The sequence below is a fragment of the Zophobas morio genome, unplaced genomic scaffold (assembly GCF_036711695.1).
Source record: "Zophobas morio isolate AGI-343-1 ecotype UQ-CSIRO unplaced genomic scaffold, CSIRO_AGI_Zmor_V1 ptg000004l, whole genome shotgun sequence".
NCBI lineage: Eukaryota > Metazoa > Arthropoda > Insecta > Coleoptera > Tenebrionidae > Zophobas > Zophobas morio.
The window spans coordinates 5,334,537-5,360,473 of NW_026972109.1; the positions used below are offsets into that span (position 1 = coordinate 5,334,537).

Here is a 25,937-nt window from a genome sequence, read left to right on the forward strand (position 1 = left end):
AAACCAGAAGAAACTCTATCACGAGAGAAATCAAAATAAAAAGGCTAGAAGGAAGACATGAAAAGCCAAAACCAAAAGGAAATAATTGAACGAAATTATGAATTTCCAGAGACAAGAAGAGAGAAGTCGATGAAAACACGCATATTCAAAAGTTAAGAGGAACTAAGGAAAAAGAGCTAAAGGGTACCAAGAAATCAGACAGATAGATACAATGTAGAAAAAAGAATTTAAGAAAACTAGAAAAAGCTAAATAACTGGAGGAACTATGACACAAAGGCTGAAGGAAGACATGAAAAACGAAAATCGAAAGGAAATCGCGACGAGCTAGAGACGAGCAAAAGAATAGGAAAGGTTAAAGATTGAGGCAAACCAAAGGGAAGGCACTGAACAAAATCGTGAAGATTCAGACATAACAGGAAAGAAATCAATGAAAACACGTATAGTCAAGAGGAACCAAGAGAAAAGAGGACCAAGAAGCCAAACAGATCGAACAAAAGAGGGAAATGAATTGGAGGAAACTAGGAGGAGTTATTAACGAGACGAATCAAGATGTAAAGGCTGACGGAAGACATGAAAAACGAAAACCGAGAGGAAATCGTTGAACGAAATCATGAAGAGCAAGAGAAAACAGCATAGTTAATGAAGGAAGTCAGGACGCCTAAATATTGAGACAAACCGAAAGGAAGGCACTGAAGAAAGCATGAAGAGTCAAAACCAATAGAAAATAACTGAACGAAATCATGAAGAACTAGAGACAAGACCAAATCATTGAAGAAAATTAGGGAGGGTTGAAAATTGAGACAAACCAAACGAAAGGTTCCGAAGAAAGGATGAAGAACCAAAACAAAAGGAAATATTTGAATGAAATTATGAATATCCAGATACAAGAAGAAAGAAGTCAAATTCAAAAGTTAAAATAAGCACATAGACACGAGAGAGAAAGGAATTGAAGAAAACTAGGAAGAGCTAATTAATTAGTGAGAGAAACTAAGGATAAAGCTGGAGAGGGACATGAAAAGCGAAAACGGAAAGTAAATCACCGAACGAAATCAAGAAGAACTAGAGACAAGAGTAAAGCATTGGAAGAAAATCAGGAATGGCTACAGTTTGAGGAAAACGTCGATGAAAGCATGGAGATCTAAAACATAAAGGAAAAACTGGACGAAATTCTGAAAATCGAGACATAAGAGCTAGAAACAAGAGCAAAACATTCAACAAAATCAGGGAGGACTAAAGATTGAGATAAACTAAAAGGAAAGACATTGAAGAAAGCATGAAGATTCAGAGACAGGAAGAAACAAGACAATGAAAACACGTATACCAAACGTTAAGTGGAATCAAGAGAAAAGAGTTACAGAGTACCCGGAAGCTAAACATAGAGCAATAAAGAGCACAAAATTGAAGAAAACTAGGAAGTGTTAAATAGCGAGAGGAACCAAGATGAAGAGGCCGAAGGATCGCATTAGGAATCAAAATAAAAAGAAAATTATTGAAGTAAATCATGACGAACCAGACAAGAGGAAAGCTAAATGAAAGGACCTACGCCAAACGTGGAGAGGAACCAAGGTAGAGGAGTTGAAGAACTACATACCAAGTAAAACAATCTGAAAAAGAGACGTAGCTAAATTTCTAGAGGAATCAAGAGGAAGAAGGGAAAAAGTTCAAGATGAACCAAAAAATTAGATAATGTCGAGGAAAAATAAGCCAAGATTCGTTGAGAAACCTGAGAGATATCTTAAAGTAAAGTAGGTAAAGCAAGTAAAAATGATAATTCCTCAGTATTCTCGTTAATTGGAGGTGTCATGAAGTGTAAGTGTTGATCTAGAATTTCTATTAACCTATTAACTTGGGAAAAGTCCACATACTCGAAGTAGTTGGTATCATTTACGTCATTGTGTGAACCACTTTCTCACTCCTGTCGTTTGTATGAAACAATAAACAATGTTGCGAATGAACATATATAATCCGTTACCACTTCGTGACTCTTACCTTCCCACTTTCCCTGCAAGACATCTATCACCTTCCCTCCCGGAAGCGTCCTTTCCCCTCGACTCTTAATACCTCTTCGGCACACCGCGGCGTAAACAAGCCAGCAATAACCATTAATCCAGCGAGGAAGAGGTTGTTGAGGCTAAGCATCGAGTCGTGGTCCGATTATGAATACAATCTTAATCTAGACAATGGCTGGTCGCCCCGAGGTGTCGTGCCGCTTCCTCCACAGCAACCCGACAATTGTATCGTCGTCCTTCCTCCCCTTATGTTTTATTGGCCGTCGGCCCCGAGGCGATAACAACGATTGCGTTTTGTATGATTGGTTGTATCTCGTGGGGGCAACGTCGCCGTGATTCTGGGAAATTGACGTATTTCGCTCATAGGAAAACGCGGAAATTGCAAATAAACACGTCTGAATGTCGAACGAATCGAAATCCGGGTCGAGGGCTCTTTCTGTGCGAGCTGCGTGAGGATGTGGATGTATGTACGTTTGGATTTTCTGGTTTTGTCAGTTGTTGTTTCGGGGGTAATTTATTTAGGCGGATATGTGGAGCGTGTTGGCGGCGTTGCGATGGGAATTTATAATTTTAAGTAGGGAGTTGAGGGGGCTCGAGATGACGGCAAAGTGGAGATTAAACCGCGGAAAGTTGCGGGAAGGCGGGATTGACACGGCGGGAGGGGGCGGGTTTTAGGTGATTGCAAAAACAAAAGAAATTGAATTGGGGGAGGCTGGAGGTGGCGGCGAAGGGGTTTTGGGTGCGAGAGGAGGATTTTTTTCGTACGCATTGGTGTCTTACTGTGCGTTTGTGGCTCAACTTTTGAAATTTAGGTCGCGAGTTGTATCAACCAGGAAAGGCGACTTCCAAATGGAAACATATGAGAAAGAAATTGATGGGAAAAGCTAATAAAAACTTTACGCGAGAAACTTTTTTTAATACGTCTATGCGAATTTCAATGCTTTAAAGCGGGCTCGTTTTTGTCGTGACGTCACAGCTTATTTACGTTATTGGAAATGGGAAAGCTGGAAATCGATTGTGGTTGTTTTATTGTTTGTTGTTCGTTGTCATTTCATTAACTCAGTGCTAATTCTGTCCGTCAATTTGGTTGATTAAAATAGCTGAACGCCGACATTTCCATAGTTATTTTTTTATTATACTTTTATTTTGTTATCTTGTTCGTTGTCAGTTGGCTCGGTTTTCCGTAATTGGCACAAGTGTAATTATGCTGTGTAATTGTTTTACCATGTTCTCTTTGGGTGTTAGAGGAGCTTCGTCGAAGAAGTGATTTCCGGCTTGATCAAGATAGATATTTCTTTGTTAGCTTTGGCGCATTTGTTTATTCAAGGTTTCCTTCCACCTGACAGGTTGTCTAAATTAGCGCTCCCCCGAGTTGGCCTCCTCTCCGCATTCTGCCGCCCTCCAACAGAGCACACCTGATTACAGCAAAACCGCGGTCTCATATTTTTCCGAGCCCGAGCATGCTTATCTCGAATTTAAACACTGGCCGTAGCGAATCGATTGGCCGCCGGCCAAATCCGATTATTCTTCCTTACACATAGACGTCCGTCGAACTATGCACTAATTGCCCAAATAACTCATATCGAGCGGACCATCTCTCCGAAAAGAGGGTGGAAGGAGTTTTTCCAGCAGCCGATAAGTTAATTTGCCTCATCTCGCCGACTCCCGATCCCGGCCCGAAGCATATTTCTGTTTGTCTCTTTTTGTACTTGCGGCGGAGCCGAGAAAAAAGGAAAAAGTTTTTACAACGCACTAAATCTGGCCCGAAAGCACCGATACGCCTCGGGAGGGATAAAAGTTTTTCTTTTCGGTGAGGCAATAAAATAAAATGCCGGATGAATTTATTTGATGAGGTCGCGTTTAGTTAGGGATATCGGGCCATCTTTAATTATTCATCGTCCAGGAGGCGGACAATGAGGTCCCCCGCGATAAATTCGTCCGTTTCGGGGGGTGAAATATGAATAAACATGGGGATTTTTCCGGGGCTTTGTTTCGTAATGAAAAACATATTTTCGTCGGGTACGCGATTCGTCTTGCTGACGTTGTTGTACAAGACAAAACACGGGTTCCGCGAGGACGGGCTTCATTATTCATCCTAACGGATATTTCATTATTCAATATTGCTTTATTTTTCGTGGGGGTGGAGGTTGGAATTTCTGGCGCTCGTCTGAGATTTTATTCTGGTCCTGCGGAGCCGGATATTTATTCGTATATATTCCCGAAGGGTGGCTCCGAAGACGTATTACCGACAAACGCGACAGCAAAAGGGTTGTGCCACCCTTCCTAAAACAATCCCTTTCCTCTTCGCCCGACCTGACTTCCGTAATGATTTATTAAGACCAATTTTCGAGTCGAACGATTCCCGCCGAAAAACATCGTCCGAATCGATCCCGGAGAAAAATAAAAGGGATCGCATTACTTTTATGTGGAACCATGAGAAATGAATCCAATTTTACGACGCTCTTTTCCGCCGAGATAAACGCTGCCGAAAATATCAAATTTCGAGAGACACACGCAGAAACAATAAATCCCCTAGCCGGGCGACACCCCTCCGTTTCAATTACCATGGTGGGGTAAGTGTCCGCGCGGACGTGGTTGCGGGATGGTTGCTAGATTGGGCGTGAGACCTCGTTATGGTCTGTCGAGCGCGAAAATGAGAAGAAGAGGAGACGTCGGATGTTTTATTCCGGCAATAATAAAATTTAACACGGAGCCCGCTGGCAAAATTTAAAGACGAAATGGAAATTGCCCACGAAGGGAGACCTAACCCTTTGACGATATTAATCACCGCCGAAGCTCCTCATCTGCGCCAATTAAATATTTCCGCGTGCGGCGGGAGACGTGACCCGTTTCCGGTCCGAGTTATGGATGGGGACGGTACTTCCTGTATGGTTTAATCTTGGGAATTAATGCGAGGCAGACGAGACGCCCGTTTTTCTCTTTGACTGGCGAGGGAGCGAGTTATTGGCGCTCGGAGCCGTCACTCTCGGTCCCCCGAATCGGACGAAAATTGATCCGCAAAGGAGCACCGGATTCGGAAGTTAATTAAGCACTAATCAGCTTCCAAATTTAGAAACTCGTTTAAAACAGCACCGGTGATGGATATTCTATTTAGGATTCGTCGAAGCTCATTTTGTGTTGGTTCGTCATATGTTGTCTCCTTGTTGTCTCTTCTTCCACGTGCATTTTGGCCGTATTCGGAAGTTAATTAGTGACTAATCATCTTCCAAATTTAGAAACTCATTTGAAGCAGCGCCTGTGATGGATATTCTATTTAGGAAATTCTATCAATCTCGTCGGAGCTCCCCTCTCGTTCGGAATCGCAACGCAGTGAGTCGTAACCGTCGACGTTCCTTGTATTACACTGTATTTTAATTAAAAAGTTATCCGAGACGAGTTGCCTCGATGGCTTTCTCGAAACTCAATAAAGAACTCTCGTCCATAAAGCTCGCTCAAAAATTAGGCGCCGAATCCTTAAATGAGTCCGGAGCAAAAAAGCCGGGATTATTATCGCTGCACCTGCATCCTGTTCGTTAAAGCCCCACTTTTGTCCCGGCCTCACAATGACAGACGTTCGTTCTCCATTTCAAGCTTTGACGTCGAGACCCAGAAAACCCTCCGGCTAAACTCATAACGACTAATCGCACAAGATCGACCCGCTCCCATCCCTCCGGCCGGGATTAATGCGTTTACATTTAATCAATTTTTGACGCGTTCGGATTGTTTTTCTTCTTCGACGGAGGAAATTTGCAACGCCGGCGTGTCGACGATGAAGTTGCCCATTAAATTGATTTTTCATACCATTCATCAGACCCTTATCAAGGACGTCGACAGATCAGTCATTAGGTGGAGCTGTTGGCTAGAATTCGGGGCGTTTGCGACTGCATTAATCTTTGAGGGATGTTCCGGCGGGGTCGCGCGACCCCACGAGGACCGCTTCCTTCCAACGGAATCGTCCTCGACCTCTTAATTACGCAGAAAAAGCAATTAAAACTGACCGCGTCGTCGTTCCTCTTTTTGTTTGTTATTATGAAATTTCGCCGAGAAGCCCAATAATTAAAAATCGATCCCGGCCGCCCCCGCCCTTTTTTGCCGATCTCGCTGAAAAAACCCTCCGGGCTGAAAAAACAAGCCGGCGGATCCGGCTCGAAGGACCGAATAGCAGCGTCTTCGTCTTCCAATTCAAAATTTGGGGGTAGATGTTTTCACTGTATTCAAATGCAGTGGGACTGAGGGATCAGCGTCGGCCATCATCGCGTAATTAGCACTAAAAACCGACCCTCCCTTCGCATCTATTTAAATCCTAATTGGTTGATTATCTGAAGAGGGGTTGATAAATAAAAAAAGCGTTTACGAGCGATTTTCGAACGTTTTATTAGTCGGAGGGTTGTTTATGTTGGAATTAACGACTTCTGAACGTTTTATTAAGACGAGGACGACCGCATCTCCCCCTACAATATAATAAAGCTTTGATGGGACGAATTGAATGCAGACGTGATTCCATCGGATACCCTGAGAATAATCAGATAATGCCAGCATATACATGGATGAACTTTGATGCGGTCGGACACGGGTCAGATCTGTTTGCGCTCGGGAATACGAGGTTTACGGTTTAAAGTTTGCTTCATTATCATATTATTGGAGATAAAGCGGAGAACAACGGAGGGAGAGTGCATTATTTGCGCGAGCGTTTTGTAATTAAGACATTAAGCATTGGCTTGCAGCACTCCCTCGCGATTCAATCTGCAGAAGTTGGTGCCGTGACCAGGATTCATCGCCAATAAAACGCTCGCGTTCTCGACTCATTAATGTAATGAACCGATGTTCGACAGACATCTGGTGGTTTAATGGGAGCGGAAGAGTGCCGCCCCTTTCGGTCCGAAACAAGAGTCATCTGGCCGAGGGTCTCCCCCCGGTGCGGTTTTTCCCTAACAATGCCATCCGCAGCAGCAGAAGAGAAAAATCGGCCGTCGTAGGCCGTCGAGTGTAGGTTGGCGGCGGCGCATCGCCGCCGTCCCGATAATCGATTCCGGGGGCGGCAGCGGGACGGCACAGCGGCACGCACACCATCCATACACACTCCGGGCCGTTCGGGTCGTCCACAGTTCGAATTTAGCGCTCCATTCCGCAACAACAATTTCGAATTTGACCAGCACGTGTGGTACCCCGTCGATAATTTCGTCCCAGTGTTGTGTACCTAGCGCGCTTAGACTGTGAGTGATGCGGGGTGAACGTCCGAAGCCGGACACATGCATTTTTTAACTTCACAGTCTGTATACCTGGGTACGAGCACCACCGGCTGTGACAGTTGATAGTTTTCGCTTTAATGGCGGAAAATCAGATCGCACAGGTAAAATTCGGGGGAACGCACGAGACCGTGAGGGTTGATATGAATTAGTGCGCTCCTAGCGTCGGATTATGGCCGTCTTTGTACGATGTATTGTCTGAGGGGTTGGTTTTTTATTGTTATTTTTATGGAGTGTAATTGATGGCGGCAGCGGCGGCGATTTTTGATGGATCGGGCATGGAAGCGGTGCGTTCGTGCCGTCGCCGGGATTTTTACACTTTACGATTGTTTGGAATTTGTTTGGATGTTTTTAATTGCGCTTAAAGTTAGATTTAATGGCTCATTTAAGTTCGGGATCGTTATTAGCTTGTTTTCGTGTCAGTTTTTTTGATGAATGCGGAGTTCGTGCGGCTCAAACAAACCCCGCTCGGAATAATTTTGTTAAAAAGTCTGCGGCGCGAGATTTGCTATCAATATTCAAGGTTTAAAGACGGGTCCTTGAAACTTGCACAAGAGGCGAAAATTGATTGATCTAAATTCGAAAGTGTCTCACATCGTCTTCGTACTTAATTCGGTTACGGGCGGTGCGGTTCATCCGGCTTTTAAGCTTCCCTTTCGGGCCGGATTTTTACATTAAAGTCCAAATTGCATAATTTTTTGAAGCGTAATCTTGTTTATTCAATGTAGGAGCGACTTTCGACAACCCTCCAGCTTCCACTTAATAAAAGTAAAAGTTTATGAGGGCATTTCGTTTTATTTGATGCCTGCGATTTTATTTTATTTGTTTACATATTCCGAGTTCTCGGAACAAAAAATTGTAATAAAGTGGCTATTAAGCTCTTTTTATAGTCTTGACAAAGCGGTTCGCGTATAAATCCGTAAAGCGCCCCACACCTCGTAGCAAACGAGCCGTTTCGAAATCCAATTATTCAGCAGAACTCGGAGAAAAAGCATATTTTCGTCGAGAGATAATTTCCGGGGGATTTATCTAACGGTATAGGGTTTTTGGATTATGGCGTGCTAGCTTTTTCCGACGAAAGAAGGGATAATAACTGACCATCATCCACGAAGAAGTCGAGACCAAATTAGGAAGACGGCGATTGCCGAGGGGAGAGCGCTACGAAAGATGATAGGTTCAAGTAGCTACAAAAACCACGCCGACGATCACGAAAGGTGTCCCAGAGCAACTGCACGCCATAAATGTGTTTTTCCTTGAATAACATTTTCGATGGAGCGAGATAGATCGCCTTCATGTGACGAGAGTAAAATGAGAGAGGGTGCAGTCCACGTAGCAACAAAACGATTGCGGGCGTGTGGCAAAGGCAGAAACAACAATGCGGCCCCTCCGGCGGTGGAAACCCGCCCCCGTTCGGAGGATTCGAGTGTCCGCGGGGGCAGTAAATTCGCCCGTACCTGTTGTGTAAATTGTCGCCCCAACCCACTTAACAAGTTTAATCGACACCGTGCCCTGTTTACATTCCGAGGTTTTCCGTCGAAGAAAAGGGACCCGAAACAGCAGCGCGTAATTTCCATTTTACACGGAGCTCGAATTCTCCACCTCGTTTTACATATATTTGTCGATTTTTCGGGGTGGAACCCGGACTCCCGGAACGTCCCCTTCATCTGCAATATTAATCCGGCGCGCTTTTATGCGGCGACAAATGCCGCCGTCGCTGAAGAAAAATACTAACCCTATTTCCTTTTTTCCCCGGAATAATCCGGAGCGGTGCAACCGAGCCGTAACTTGATTATGCCCCGGACTTTGTTACGGCGACGAGTAACTTTCACATTTGCGTATTTAAGGGTTGTTCCTCCAGGTTAATTCCGTTCACCCCGACGTGTGCTACAGGGGGGTTGATTATGGCGCGACTGAGGCACGCCTTCTATCGATTTTTTTCGTCTGGAAGAAAGCGGCAGTCAGTTACTATGGTTACAAGGTAATTTCCAGACGTAGGGACCGACGACGGATGAATGAGGTTAGGTTGCTGGGGGCACGTGATCGATTCGAACCAATGCAATACTTTGGCGCGTCCAGAAAATCAAACTTTTCAAGTCTGTCCATTTCCGAGTTCTTTGTTGGCACGACATATGATGTCACTTAAACCAGTCCACCGCGTTCCGATAAAGTCCATCCAACCCACTTTGAAGAGTTGAGTTCCACAAGTTGCTTTTATCTGTTTCCGATGTTGCGGGGGAATTTTTATGAAAAAACTTGGCGCGACTTTGACGCCTCTCGATTCACTTTCCCACTGAGTTAGTTTGGAATTTTTTTCGCCCGTCCGTCACCTCCGCAATTATCGGTTTTTGCTCTCATTGTCGAAGTTCATTTACCGGTTGGCTCGGAGCCAGGAAACGTGTTGATTTCTGGTGTTTTTTGAAGAAAACTCCCGTAAATTAGGCATTGTTTTAATCAAGAAACGCGTTCGAACACATTTGCGAATATTTCGCCGATGATGAATACCAGCGAAGGAGTGTTGACGTTCGGAATGACCGCAATTAGCGAAATTGCACGAAATTTCGGTTTGCCCCAGTTGTGTTTACGGTTACTGTTAATCCTGGCGTCGGGGCGGGATTAATTAAAATCGCGAGATCTATGATTTGTTCGCGGAATATTTATGTAAATGCAGTTAGTTTTCATAAATTGAATTCAGCCCTCGTTCCGGGAGATTTTGTTGTGTTTAATAAACCAATCAACCGGATGTTAAAGGCAAATTGGTTATTTTTAATTTCGATGAAACAACATTGTCAAAGCGTGTGTTTTTAGAGCCGCGCTATCGGAAAACGTTTGATCGGAAACTAACAATGACACGAAGTAATTCAGGGTTTTTTAATTTGCACAAACTCGATTCTGTATTAAAATGGATTTTTATGGTTCGGCTTTACGGAAAATATTCCGCTGGAATAATTAGTTTCTGTTGGGGATTTCATACTCAAATGATTCATTTATTCCTTGTAGAGCGCTAGAGTACAGTGTTAAAGTACTTCTCGAAGTTTTAGCAATGCAGATGCGATGCGATGAATGCTTTATTGTAGTTTAATCGTGTCTTTCTTTCATCATTTCGGGTGATCGTTCCGGCGTTTGCAAAAATGAGTTTTGCATACTAAATAGACTCTAGGATGGCGTCAAGGGGTTAAGGATATAATGGAAAAGGTATTCTTCGCACGTTGTTTTTACTTTTTACATCGGCCGACTGGCTACTTTTATGTTTTCTCGGATTTCATGACAACTAGAGTACGAAAAAATAGGTCTCCCGTTTCCGTCTATTTGTCTGACTGTCTTTCTGTCATTTGTCCAAATTTTTATTAAGGTCAGTTTATATTATGGGATTTTTCTTAAGAAAACTCCCAAGCGAAATACTAAACGATTTCTTAAGCATATATTTGTCACTATTGTCAGCTGATTTTAGGTTCATTATTTGTTTGTTTATGTTATTTGGTGTACATACATATACTTTGTGTTCTCAGACACAGTTGTCACATCTTTATAGATCAGAAAATTTTGGATTTAAAGTTAAATGTCAAAACCAACCCTAACAAAATCACAAGTAATTTCACAACAATATAAACCCCAAAACTCGAATATTGCTCATAGTGTTTATTCCTAAGCAATCACAAAAAAAATCATAAGGAATTTGCTTAAGAAAGTTCCTAAGAAATATCCCATAATGTAAACTGACCTTTAGATAGATAATCTCCGAAAGTACCGGACCGATCGTTCTCAAATTTTATATGTCGGATTATCGTGTAGATGGTAAAACGCTAACCAAAATTTGGTTAACAATTTTTCCATTTTTCAGTTCTCCGATTTTTCAAATTTTCGAGATCTCGATTTTTTTATTTTTCAATTTTTGGACATTTCGATGTCTCGATTTTCAAATTTTCAATTATTCAATTTTTCGATTTTTCAGGTTTTTGATTTTTCGATTTCTTAATTTTTTAATTTTTCGAAATCTTAGTTTTTCGATGCTTCAGTTTTGGGATTTTCAGTTTTTCGTTTCTACAATTTTTCAAGTATTTTTCAATTTTTCAATTTATCGATTGATCAATTTTTCGATATTTGAGTTCTTGGATTTTTCAATTGTTCCATTATTTAATTTTTTGATTTCTTAAATTTTAGAGTTTTCGATTTCTTGATTTCTTAAATTTTAGAGTTTTCGATTTCTTGATTTCAATTTTTGGGTTTTTAAATTTTTCGATTATTCAGTTTTATCAAATTTTAATTTTTCGATTTTTTCGATTTGGCTCATTTCGATTTCTCGATTTTTCAGTTTTTCGGCTTCTTGACTTCGATTTCTCGATCTCTTTTGATGTTTCAATTTTCCAATTGTTCGATGTTTGGATTTTCCAACTTTTTGATGTTTCGATTTTTCAGTTTTTCTGTATGTACCTATGTATTTCAGTTTTGGTATTTTTCAATTTTTTTATTTTTTAATATTTCAATTTTTGGAATTTTTTATTTCTGGACTTCTCGAAGTTTGCGTTTCTTGACACCTCGATTTCTCGATTTTTCGATTTTCAGAATTTCAATTTTTCAATTTCTCGACTTTTCGATGTTTCCGTTTCTTGACACCTCGATCTCTCGAGTTTTCGATTTTCAGATTTTCAATTTTTCGATATTTTCAGGTTTTGATTTTTTGATATCTTAGTTTTTCGATGTTTCAGTTTTAGGATTTTTCAGTTTTTCGTTTCTACAATTTTTCTTCTATTTATCAATTTATCGATTGATCAATTTTATCATTTCTTGATTTATCGAGATTTTGAAGTTTCGAGTAATTTTTCAAATTTTGATTGTTCGATTTTTCGATTTGGCTCATCTCGATTTCTCGATTTTTCAATTTTTCGGCTGCTCGACTTTTCGATTTCTCAATCTTTTGCTACTTCGATTTTTCACTTTTTAAATTTTTCAATTTTTCTATATTTCAGTTTTGGCATTTTTTAATTTTTCGATTTTTTGCTTTTTTAGTGTTTCAATTTTTCGAATTTTACCTTTCTAGACTTCTCGGTTTTTCAGTGTTAAAATTTTTGAATTTCTCAATTTTTCAAGTTTTCCGTTTTTGAATTTATCAATTTTTTATATTTTAACTTTTGATTTTTCGATTTGTCGATGTTTCGCCTTTTCGATTTCTGATTTTCTCGGTTTTTCGATTTTTTTAGGCTCTTAGAGTTTTCAAATTTTCAATTTTCGAAGTTCCGTCTTCTTCATTTTTCAGTTTTTCGAATTTCCGATTTTCGGTATTCGAATTTTTTGAATTTCCATTTCTTGATTTTACGATTTTTGGATTTTTCGATTTTAGATATTCCGTTTTCTCTGTATTTGGATTCTTGGTTTTTTGATGTTCGATTTTTACATTTTCAATTTGTTTCCTTTGCGATTTCTCTGTTTTTCAGTTTTTCGATTTTTAATTTTTTGTATTTTCACTTTCTAGACTTCTCAATTTTTCGATATTCGAATTTTGACTTTCCGATTTTCAGTTTTTCAATTCTTAAGTTTTTAGATTTTTCAACTATTTTACTTTTCAAATTGTTCTTCAGTTTTAGGCTTTTCAATTTTTTTATTTTTCCATTTCTCAAATTTTCATTTTCATTCTTCAGTTTTTCGATTTCTCAGTTTTTTTTTACTTTTCGATTTTTCCATTTATCGATTTCCCAATTTTCCGATTTTTCGAATTTTCCATTTCTCGATTTTTCAAGTTTTCCATTTTCGATATTCGAATTTTTTTAATTTCCATTTCTCGATTTATTTTTCGATTTCCCAATTTTTTAATTTTCGATGTCTTGGTTTTTCAATGTTTCATTTTTGGAATTTTTCAGTTTTACGTCTCTACAATTTTTCTTATATTTTTCAATTTTTTGATTTCTTAAATTTTAAAGTTTTCGATTTCTTGTTTTCAATTTTTGAAATTTTAATTTTTCGATTCGGCTCATTTCGATTTCCCGATTTTTCAATTTTTTGGATCTCGACTTTTCGATTTCTCGATCTTTTGATGTTTCAATTTTCCAGTTGTTCGATGTTTGGATTTTCCAACTTTTTTATATTTCGATTTTTCCGTTTTTCGATTTCCCAATTTTTGCATATTTCCGTTTTGGCATTTTTCACTTTTACAATTTTTTAATATTTTAATTTTTCGAGTTTTACAATTTTCCATTCCTCGACTTCTTGGTTTTTCAGTGTTTCAAATTTTTCGATTTCTTGATTTTTTCAGTTTTCCATTTTTGAATTTGTCGGTTTTTTATATTTTAATTTTATATTTCTCGATGTTTCGATTTCCGATTTTCTCGGCTTTTCGATTTTTTGGGGCTCTTAAATTTGTCAACTTTTCGATTTTCGAAATTCCGTGTTTTTGATTGTTCCATTTTAGAATCTTCGACATTCGATATTCCGTTTTTTCTGTATTTGGATTCTTGAATTTTTCGATTCTCGAACTTTTGATTCTTCGGTTTTTCGATTTTCGATTTTTACATTTTGAATTTGTTTCCTTTGAGATTTCTCTATTTTTCAGTTTTTCAAATTTTCGGATTGTCAATTTTTAATTTTTTGTATTTTCAGTTTCTAGACAAGTTTTCCCTTCTTCAGTTTTTTGATTTTTCAACTATTTTACTTTTCGACTTTTTGATTTCACGAATTTCTGATTTTCGATACTCGAATTTTCAGTCTTTCGATTTTTGTTTTTTCGAATTTTCGATATTTCAGTTTTTCGGTTTCCCAATTTTTCTATATTTCAGTTTTGGCATTTTTCGATTTTTCAAGTTTTCCATTTCTATCAATTTTGTATATTTTAATTTTAGTTTTTTCGGTTTGTCAATTTTTCGACTTCTAAGACTTTTCGATTTTTTGGACTCTTAAGATTTTTCACATTTTCAATTTTAGAAATTCCATGTTTTTGATTTTTCCGTTTTTCGAATGTTCGATTTTCAATATTCGAATTTCTTTAATTTCCATTTCTCGATTTTGCGATTTTTGAATTTTTCGATTTTCGATCCTTTGATTCTTCGGATTTTCGATTTTCGATTTGTTTCTTGATTTTTTGAAGTTACGATTTCTCGATGTTTCGATTTCTGATTTTCCCGATTTTTCGATTTTTTGGGCTCTTCGATTTTTCAAATTTTCAAGTTTCGAAATTCCGTGTTTGGGATTTTTCGTTTTTCGAATTTTCGATTTTTGATATTCGAATTTTTTTTATTTCCATTTCTCGATTTATTTTTCGATTTCCCGATTTTTCAGTTTTTTGGCTCTCGACTTTTCGATTTCTCGATCTTTTGATTTTTCAATTTTCCTTTGTCCATTTTTCGATTTTCGACGTTTCGGAGTTATTTACGCCACTGGTTTTTACTTTATAGAGATACAAAACAAAAAAAAATGATATTTTTCAAAATACCAGGATTTCAAGCTATACTTCAATCAGTTACATACAGGCAAACAAACAAAACGTAGACGATTAATTTGAAAGTAGAGGGATACGGCCCTGTTCTGTTGTTTCCTTTGCGATTTCTCTGTTATTCAGCTTTTTGGAATCTTCGAATTGTTTGATTTTTAATTTTTTGGATTTTCACTTTCTAGACTTCTCAATTTTTTACTTTTCAATTTTTCGATATTCGAATTTTCGAATTTTGACTTTCCGATTTTCGGTTTAACCATTCTTCAGTTTTTAGATTTTTCAACTATTTTACTTTTCAAATTTTTGATTTAACGAGTTTTCGATTTTCGATACTCGAATTTTCAGTCATTCGATTTTTCTTTTTTTTTAATTTTCGTTTTTTCAGTTTTTCGATTCTTCAGTTTTTAGGCTTTTCAATATTTTTGTTTTTCCATTTCTGAAATTTTCATTTTCATTCTTCAGTTTTTCGATTTCCCAATTTTTTTTACTTCTCAATTTTTCGATTTTTCAAGTTTTCCATTTCTGGATTTATCAATTTTGTGTATTTTAATTTTAGACTTTTCGGTTTGTCTATTTCTTGACTTCTCGACTTTTCGATTTCTCAATGTTTTGAAGTTACGATTTCTCGATATTTCGATTTCTGATTTTCTCGGTTTTTCGATTCTTTTAGGCTCTTAGATTTCTCATTTTCAAATTTCCAGTTCTCGATTTAACGATTTTTGGATTTTTTGACTTTTTGATTTTTCGATTTTCGAACTTTTGATTCTTCGGTTTTTCGATTTTCGATTTGTTTCTTGATTTTTTGAAGTTACGATTTCTCGATATTTCGATTTCTGATTTTTTCGGTTTTTCGATTTTCTAGGGCTCTTTAACTTTTTTCAAATTTTCAATTTTCAAAATTCCATGCTTTTGATTTTTCCGATTTTCGGTTTTCGATATTCGAATTTTTTTAATTTCCATTTCTGGATTTTACGGTTTTTCGATTTCCCAATTTTTTTATTTTTGGATATCTTAGTTTTTCGATGTTTCAATTTTGGAATTTTCAGTTTTTTGTTTCTACAATTTTTCTTTTTTTTTCAATTCATCGATTGATCAATTTTTCGATATTGAGTTTTGGGATTTTTCAATTGTTCGATTATTCAATTTTTTGATTTCTTAAATTTTAGAGTTTTCGAAATGGCTCATTTCGATTTCTTGATTTTTCAATTTTTCAGCTCTCAACCTTTCGATTTCTCGATCTTTTTTTTGTGTTTCAATTTTCCATTTGCTCGATGTTTGGATTTTTCAACTTTTTAATGTTTTGATTTTTCAGTTTTTCGATTTCTTTGTTCTTGTATATGTATTTCAATTTTGGCATTTTTCAATTTTTCGATTTTTCATATTTTTCAATTTTTAATATTTACCTATTTTTCGAATTTTCCATTTCTCGACTTCTCGGTTTTTCAGTGTTTAAAATCTTTGGATTTCTCGATTTTTCGGTTTGTCGATTTCTGATTTTCTCGGTTTTTCGATTTCTGATTTTCTCGGTATTTCGATTTTTTTGGACTCTTAGATTTTTCAAATTTTTAATTTTCGGAATTCTGTTTTTGATTTCTCGATTTTACGATTTTTGATTTTTCGATTTTAAAATTTTTGACTTTCGATATTGCGCTTTTCTGTGTTTGGATTCTCGGTTTTTCGATTTTCGACTTTTACATTTTCAATTTGTGTCTCTATGTATTTTTCAGTTTTTCAAATCTTTGAATTGTCGATTTTTATTTTTTGCATTTTCAGTTTCTAGATTTTCCAATTTTTTTACTTTTCAATTTTTTGATATTCGAATTTTCAATTTTTGACTTCGATTTTCAGTTTTTCCGTTCAGTTTTTCGATTTTTCAACTATTTTACTGTTAGACTTCACGAGCTTCCGATTTTCGATACTCGAATTTTCAGTCTTTCGATTTTTTTTTTCGAATTTTCGATTTTTCAGTTTCCCAATTTTTCTATGTTGCAGTTTTGGCATTTTTCGATTTTTCGAATTTTGCATTTCTCGACTTCTCGGTTTTTCAGTGTTAAAAATTTTTCGATTTTTCAAGTTTTCCATTTCTATCAATGTTGTATATTTTAATTTTAGTTTTTTCGGTTTGTTGATTTCTCGACTTCTAGACTTTTCCGATTTTACGATTTTTGGATTTTTCGATTTTAGGATTTTTTTGTATTTGGAATCCCGGTTTTTGCGATTTTCGATTTTTACATTTTGAATTTGTTTCCTTTGTAATTTCCCTATGTTCAGTTTTTCAAATCTTTGAATTGTCGATTTTTATTTTTTTGCATTTTCAGTTTTAGATTTCCCAATTTTTTTACTTTTCAATTTTTTGATATTCGCATTTTCAATTTTTGACTTCGATTTTCAGTTTTTCGATTTTTCAACTATTTTACTGTTAGACTTCACGAGTTTCCGATATTCGATACTCGAATTTTCAGTCTTTCGATTTTTGTTTTTTCGAATTTTCGATTTTTCAGTTTCCCAATTTTTCTATGTTGCAGTTATGGCATTTTTCGAATTTTCCATTTCTCGACTTCTCGGTTTTTCAGTGTTAAAAATTTTTCAATTTTTCAAGTTTTCCATTTCTATCAATGTTGTATATTTTAATTTTAGTTTTTTCGGTTTGTTGATTTCTCGACATCTAGACTTTTCGGATTTGACGATTTTTGGATTTTTCGATTTTAGAATTTTTTTGTAATTCGATTCCCCATTTTTGCGATTTTCTATTTTTACATTTTGAATGTTTCCTTTGCGATTTCTCTATGTTCAGTTTTTCAAATCTTTCAATTGTCGATTTTTATTTTTTTGCATTTTCAGTTTCTAGATTTCCCAATTTTTTTTACTCTTCAATTTTTTGATATTCGACTTTTCAATTTTTGATTTTTCGATTTTCAGTTTTTCCATTCTTCAGTTTTTCGATTCTTGAACTATTTTACTTTTCGACTTTGTGATTTCACGAGTTTTTCATTTTCGATACTGGAATTTTCAGTCTTTCGATTTTTGTTTTTTCGAATTGTCATTTTTTCAGTTTTTAGGTTTTTCAATTTTTAGGCTTTTCAAATTTCATCATTCCAACTTTTGTGATTCCGATTTTTCAATTTTCGACGTGTCGGGGTTATTTACGCCACTGATTTTTACTTTATAGAGATACAAAACAAAAAAAATGATAATTTTTCAAAATATCAGGATTTCAAGCTATACTTCAGTCATTTACATATAGGCAAACAAACAAAACGTAGACGATTAATTTGAAAGTAGAGGGATACGGCCCTGTTCTGCATTTGACGACCCTGAAGCTATTTTAAGTTAATGATGGAATATCCGACATATCAATACAATTAGAAGTACAGTTTATTATTTTACGGATTATGATATTTAACTTCTAAGTTGTAATAAAATTTTATTAGTGTATAAAAATAGAGTACGAACAGTTGCGCTACACTCGATAACAGAATACCCACAAGGTTCTACGTTTCATTTTATTTCCTCATACGTGACTTTATTCACACTTGATGTAACACAAATTCTTCGATGTCTTTTTGTTCGTTGTCAAACTGGGGGTTAGGGTTCCATTTAATCTTTTCCAAACATTCGACTTCACGAGCCAATCCATTAGTACAACAATCAATTCTCTAAAAATGACACGACAAAACAGGGCGTTTTAAATTTGTAGCTCGCTGCGCTCGCCTTCGGTGTCTCGGAAAGTAGGCGAATCGATCTCGCAAATAATACAAAAAAAAACAAAACATAAAAAACATCGCCACCACCCAACCAAGTTACCCACTCTCGGGTAACAGATAGCATTTACGTGTCCAGTTTTATTTACCCTCGCCGCATAAATATTTACGCTTGACTCGATGCACGCCCCATTAACAAATTGCACTCGTACTTTGCATTCGTGTTTGTTTTGGAGCTGTTTTGTTTGTCCTTCGTGATTAATCAAGGCATTATCTTTACACTCCTTGTAATTAATACTTGACTCTAGTCAGATTATGTTTTGTTACCACGAGATATCGGAACGGAAGTCGCTAAAGTAAATAAGTTTTTATTTTCGTCGTTTTGTTTTTTGAGAGACTGCCCCACCAACTTTGTTATCAATACCTGTAGCCACACCTGACTGGGTGATTACGCACACGTCTCTTGTTTAGGAAATGTTAGTCACAAAGTTGCGGTTGATGGTGATTTTTGTAGAATGGGAGAGAAAACTGTGGTGAGGGTGGCGGCGCAAAGTAGCCGCTACCGTTTGGTATTGGAGGTTAAGATTTGGGTTAGTACTGAGTAAGATTTTTTTTTTGTTGTAGGTGATAGCGTTCATATGTGGACTCATAGTTATAATATTAATGATAATGGGTCTGGCCTCGACGGACTGGCTGATGGCAGCCGGTTGGCGCCAGGGCCTTTTCATGCACTGCATAGAAGAAGACGCCCCCCAGCCGCTCCCCTTCAACATGCAAGAGCCCCCTGGATGCTACCAATCACGGGATGCAGGTGCGTACTTACCCCTCGAGCTAAGTCAACTGATTAATTAAGTCGCTTACATATAGATGAGTCCAACAAGCAACACTAATACGAATTAATTAATATTCAGTGCCGCCAGTTTAATTTAAATGCTCCGAACGACACACACATATAACGTTATTTTCTATTTGCCAAACATCAATTTAGCGGAATTTCCAGCCCCATTAAAACATTTACCCAATCCGTGCGAGTTGTTTTGCATAATCCAGGCCTCCGTCTCTTTGACAGCTGCATGCACAATGAACCGGAACCGTGCTTCCTCCCGAAATTGCAATTTAAAAAAAAGTTCATGCATAATACAGGCCGAACGTGCGAATTCAACAAGTCTTCAAGTTTAAATGCGAAGGGTTCGAGAATAATGTCGTTCTGACCTAAATATCGAAGGGGTGTTTTCGAGTGGCGAAGATCATCAATCTTCCCGCTGTTCGGCAACGTCGGAATGCAAATATCGCGTTTTATTGGCAGGTTGTTGCGAGTACAATTAATAATTCAGGGGTGTTTGGGTTCGAAGGGTTGGTATGTGCCGGGTCAGTGGCGTGCCGGCCGCGTTTTTGAGACTAAAACCGATGTGAATAATTTAATTGATCGGGCGACGATTGGATGAAAATTGTTATCGTAGTGTTATGACAGGGATCAACCGCGAATTGTTCGTAGAAACGAAAGGTCCGTGACGTCACGCATGACGTATCGGTAATGTGTGGTAAGTAAATTTTCCCGTCAACTGGAATGTAAAATTGCCCCTAATATGCATGCATTATTCCTTTATACCATAAGGTGCATGCAGGAAAGTGGCGAAAATGGATCGAAGCGACTAGAACGAGAAACCAAAGCCGCCTCAGCTTTAGCAGTAATACATCAATCATGTATTTTTAGTTCGGAGCGATGACAGGTGAAAAATGCTTGACAATTCGCCACATTATCGCTGTCAGCTTTAAATTGCTAAAATATTTCAGGCGAATAACGCGCTCCACTCTATATGCATCGCTTTTTTCTGGTTTATTAAGCGCGCTTGCAATAAATATGACGGTCGCGTCGATAAAGTGCACGTAAAGAATGCATTATTGCGCGCTCTGCGGTTACGCCGTCACCACATTACTAACCGAGTACTTAAACTAGGAAATACCAACGCGTTTCCATCTAAACACCGGTGGCGATGATTCACATTTTACACTATTGCTATTTTTTGCAGCCTATATCCGGGCCGCCGCCACCCTCTGCGTCATCACGCTGCTCACCGATTTGGTGGCCACCATCCTCACGGGCTTGGGGTTGAAAACCAAAGACCACCACTCCAAATACAAGTACTACCGATTCGCTGTGATAGTCATGGGGTTTGCCCGTAAGTAAACACATATAAGCGATAGCGAGCTTCGCTCGCGTCGGTAATTTTAAGTTCATAAAAATATTAAATGAAGTGGGTCATCAGAATGAAGAGCACGGTGACAAATTACTTTTGGAAAGTAAATGCGTTAGTGAAGACAGTTATGTTAAACACTTTGAATTATCGCTTATTACCTATTTCCGTTATAAACGGTATTTAAATGCGACGTTCAACTAGAGAGAAACTTGTTCATTTTTAAACCTATTTCGTGTTTTTTGTTTTTACAAAAAATATTTAGTATTTTTAGCGAATATTTGTTGCATGCATCAGAGCACGAAATGAAGTTCACCGGTGTGTGGAAAATTAGTAAGTAGTTGTACGTGCTGGCGTGAGTTGTTGGTTGCATAAGCACGATTTATGCGTCTATTATTGGATGAAAGAATTTCATATGATCCCTGACATTGAAAATTTGTAATTTTGTGCAACAGTCACCGGTCAGCGACTATGAAATTTGCTCTTTCAGGAACGCAAAAAAACTGATATTAAACCTTTTGAAGTTAATTAATTTTAACTTTTTGATGCAAAATACGTGTAACTCGTTAAAATTGTTAAAGCGATCGTTTTTTACGCTGAAAATGTCAGAACTAATGCGCAATCAATGTAGGTTAATAATTAATGAAATCATTTTTTTATGACGTTAAACATTTACTGTTTTTAGAATAATTTATCAGTTTTTGTTGAAGTGACGACGCGTCCAAACAGAAAAATGTTATCAAAATTGTTACAGTTTCTAATTTTGCTTTATCCAAACCACTTTTTTATGTTAAGGACATTTCGTTTGTTTTTTTTTCACTGCAAATATATCATAAATAATTGTGATCGTCGGCATCTACGCTTACTGTTCTGAGTTCATGGTTTCTTGGAAAAATGTGTTTGTTTGCAAAATCTAGTTCTCGCTAGCAGATTAACCATAAACAAGTCACTATTTCCTTTGATATTTCAATTTGTACAGTTATTGTATTTTATTTATTTATTTTATCGATTGAATCAGAAATGGTTCATCCAATTTTCCAGAAAATTCGGGAGTATTATGTACACAAAATTTTACAATGTTGTTTCATTGATCTATGTCTTTAAAAATAACAAAATAAAAATTAAATTATGTGACCAAATATATCTGTATCCCATTCTACCATTTCAAAGTCTAAAATTGACAGATTGCAATAAAAAAAAAAATACGTTTACGTGAGACAAGGGAAGGAAATTCTTTAAATTTATAACAAATTTTAAAGGAAACAACAAAATTAAAAAAAAATACAACTTCTTTCTTCGAAATCCGCATAAGCATCAGATGGTAATGTAATAGTAGTTACATGCGGACAAGCATATGCAACCAACAATACGGTAGGATTTTTTAATTTGGGCGTTTGGGGAGGCTCTGGAAACAAAAGATGTGAAAGACGTAGGGCTTAGTCAAGGCGTCGTAATTGGCTTAACCTCAATTTGTATTAATTAGTGTCAATGACAGTGACATTTATATAAAAATTATGAAGCTACGCCTTACGTCTTTCGCATTCTTTGTTTTCAGAGCCTCTCCTTATCTGAAATTTAAAAAAATCGTACGGCAATTTTCTTGTTTTTTGAAAAACGTATTCAATATACAGGGTGTCACTCTGTGGCCTATCTGGAGATCGGATATACATATTAAAATTCTGTAAATGCCATTGTTTCTATCTTGAAAGGGGAAGCTTAATTTAGTACATTGCATCCATGGCGTAGGCGTCGCGAAGTATACCGGGTGTCTGGAAAATAGCGGATTAACTCTCCGCTACGCTCTTTACAATCGGCTGGTGAGTCTGGGAAAAAAATGTAAAAAAGTTCTTCTCACATTTTGGTGGAGTTATAATGATATTAAAATTGTTTTTTTTTGGTACGTTTAAAAACTAAACAATACATTCATTAGTACAATAACTAGTAATCAAATTTTTAGTTAATATTTTTCTCGCCCATGACCATGTTTAATTACCATTTTAGTTGATATGGTTGTGTTTTTTTTGTAATAATTTAATAAAATTCCATTTGACAAAAATGTCAGACCTATCCAAAAATTGTCAAAGTTTTCAAAACCGTACGTTTAAACTGTTTATAGAAAGCGAATTGAAGTTAATTCGAGATTAACAGTTAATTGAGGTCCGTTGCTAAGCAACGTGCATGTTTAACCAATCACGGGCTTATATTCTACATTTTAATCCTGTGTTAAATTAATCGAGGATTAAATATTTAATTCGCTTTCTATAAACTGGCCCCTGGTGTTTTATTTTCGGATAAATTTACAGAAATCTGGGATGGGATTTTGTTTCTTGATCGAAGTGATAAATTATCACTTGCGATAAATGTCATTGCGTAGCTTTTAAATGCAAATCCCATTTGCCAAATTCAGTCTTATCTTGGCAGTTACTAGCCCCGCCCACCCACCCTCTTTTCTTAGAAAGTATGTCATCTGCCAAAATCAGTCTTATCTTAGCAGGTACTAGCCCCGCCCACCCACCCTCTCTTTTTTAAAATCGTTTAAGTTCAATCGTTCAAGTTTTTATTTACTTTGGAAAATTAGGTCCAGATTAGATTTTTTTTTAATTTGAAAGTCCAGGCAACGAAATTTTGAACTTTCAGTTTTCCAATAATGAGTTTTTGAAAAAAATGTAGACGTCTTCGAAAATTATCCAAAGATATTTCCTTGTTGATTTCAATTTGTTAAAGTTATTTTCTAGTTCATTTTTTCAAAAATTCCAATAACTTTCTCAGCAAGTATAAATAAAAAATAATTTTTGAGATTAAAAGAAACATTTTCCAACAAAATTTTTTGAAAATCTTGATCAGGGTCCATCCACACGTTATGCTTTTCGAATTAGCTTGTTTATGAAAATGTATTTCCCAGAATTTTTGAGGATTTGTAGGCAAATTTTCAAAAATGATCATTTTTTCTGTACCCTCCAATATGATTTTTTTACTTTTTTGAGAAGTTTTCCAATGTTATTTAAGGATATTTCCTTGTTGATTTTGACGAAACTGTCAAAAATTGCTATATTTCAATTAGGGATTTTGGAAAAACGGTAGGAATTTCCGAAGAAACGAAGCCGGAAGTGACTTCTGGATTACGAATTCTACAAGAAAATGTCTTTAACTAATTTTCAGATATAGTTCAAATCAGTCTTATCTTATCAAATACTAGCCCCGCCCACCCACCCTCGTTTCTTAGAGGGTATGTCATCTGCCAAAATCAGTCTTATCTTAGCAGGTACTAGCCCCGCCCAACCACCCTCCTTTTTTAGAGATATGTCATCTGCCAAAATCAGTCTTACCTTAGACGATACTAGCCCCGCCCACCCACCCTCTCTTTTTTTACAGGCTATCTCAAACCAAAATCAGTTTTATCTTACCAAATACTGATGACTAACTTTTACAAAAAATTTGGAAACTTTAATGTAGCAATTAACGTTAATTTTGATCATTTTTTGTAAAAATTAGCCAATAGTACTTGCTAAGATAAAACTGATTTTGACAAATGACATACCCTCTAGAGAGGGTGGGTGGGCGGGGCTAGTAGCTGCCAAGATACGACTGAATTTGGCAGATGAGATACCCTTTAACAGAAGAGAGGGTGGGTGGGCGGGGCTAGTACTTGCTAAAATAAAACTGATTTTGGAAAATGACATAGCCTGTAAGAAAAGAGAGGGTGGGTGGGTGGGGCTAGTATCTGCTAAGATAAAAGTGAGTTTGGCAAATGTACATATCCTCTAAAAAAAAGAGAGAGTGGGTAGGCGGGGTCAAGGTACAAGAAGACATGGTATGATATTGCGCACTTTGTGTGACGTCATGTGGATGTCATAACCGCTAAGTTTAAATTCTGGCCTGTTGTATGTTCCTATTATCACAATCAACGAACGATCCCAAATTTTGAATACATGCTATTGGCTTCTGATGTCAACTTAGCACCTTCGAAGATAAGTTAACCCTTAAAACACTCAACTGAACCGAATCTCAACATTCGTTATAACCTCACATTTCATGTCACTGATAAATTGACATTTGACAGCTTTAGAAGTTGTCAGAGGAGCATTTCAAGCACGTTTCTAAGGCTGTTGCGCAAAGCAGACAAAAATTCATCCACCCGACTCTCATACTATGTCTTCTTGTATCATGGGCGAGGCTAGTAGTTGCTAAAATAAGACCGAATTTGACAAATGACGTACTCTCTAAGAAAAGAGAGTGGGTGGGCGGGGCTAGTAGCTGTCAAGATAAGACTGATTTTGGCAAATACGATACCCTTTAAGAGAAGAGGGGGCGGGTGGACGGGGCTAGTACGTACTAAGATAAAACTGATTTTATTTTAACAGGTACTATCCCCACCCACTTGTCCTCTATATTCTTAGAGAAATCTCACTCGCCAAATTCAGTCTTATTTTAGCAGGTATTTGCCCCGCCCACCCGGCCTCTCTTCTCTTAAAGGATATCTCATTTGCCAAAATTAGTTTTACCTTAGCAGGTACTAGCCCCGCCCACCCACCCTCTCTTTTCTTAAAGAGTATGGCATCTGCCAAAATCAGACTTATTTTAGCAGCGACTAGCCCCGCCCACCTACCCTCTCTTTTCTTAGAGGGTATGTCATTAGCCAAAATCAACTTTATCTTACTGATGACTAACTTTTACAAAAAATGATCAAAATTTGGAAACATTACGACCTTACTTATATGTACAAGGCAAGAATTTTGAACATCTCTAGTGTTTAGCTGGCTTTAATGGATTTTTCTGTGGTAGTTTTGATTTTGTTTATAATTTGTCTTTTTTAATTTTTTTTTTTTTTGGTTTATTTATTTATTAATGAAAAATAACAACTTGTTTTATTAACAATAATACACGACGATTAATGACGACTGGTTATTATGATTATTGTTAAAAAAAAATAAAAGGTGCATGCACTGTTGCCAATTTTACTTTTATAAAATTACGTTTTCTTCGTAAATCACACATAATTTTTTATTATTTTTTTGGGACTCCCGAAACCCCCGTACTGAAAAGTTAATCGGCCATTTTCCAAACACCCGGTATAAGAATATAACTGTATATCGGGTGTTCAATTGAAAAAGTCATCATGTGATAAATTAGCGCGAATGGATTAATAAAACATGCGTTTTTTCCTATTTTTTCTATCAAGCCAATTTGATGATTTTTTTCAACCGAACACCCTGTAATTATCTACTATATCTAGATCCACAGTTGAAAAGAACACAATTTGGCAATGTCGGTACTCGTTGGTATATTTAGTTCCTCCTGATTGATGTAGGATTAATCATCTGTCAGTTGTATGTTTGGTTGCATATACTAGCCTAAACAGATATTTTTAT

At 36.9% G+C, this 25,937-nt stretch overlaps 1 protein-coding gene across 3 annotated transcripts in view; it reads left to right on the top strand.

The window, feature by feature from the left end:
* Window positions 1-25,937, top strand: part of LOC135138664 (uncharacterized protein) — a 46,279-nt gene that overhangs the window by 18,170 nt on the left and 2,172 nt on the right. The window contains exons 1-3 of one of the 3 annotated variants that reach the window (XM_064068649.1): window positions 7,114-7,359; window positions 18,998-19,184; window positions 20,404-20,553. In XM_064068649.1, the coding sequence (XP_063924719.1) occupies window positions 7,336-7,359; window positions 18,998-19,184; window positions 20,404-20,553 (361 nt within the window). In that variant the 5' untranslated portion in view covers window positions 7,114-7,335. Of the gene's footprint in view, window positions 1-7,113; window positions 7,360-18,808; window positions 18,943-18,997; window positions 19,185-20,403; window positions 20,554-25,937 lie in introns of those variants that run through there. The other 2 variants (XM_064068640.1, XM_064068644.1) reach the window with 2 other exon arrangements.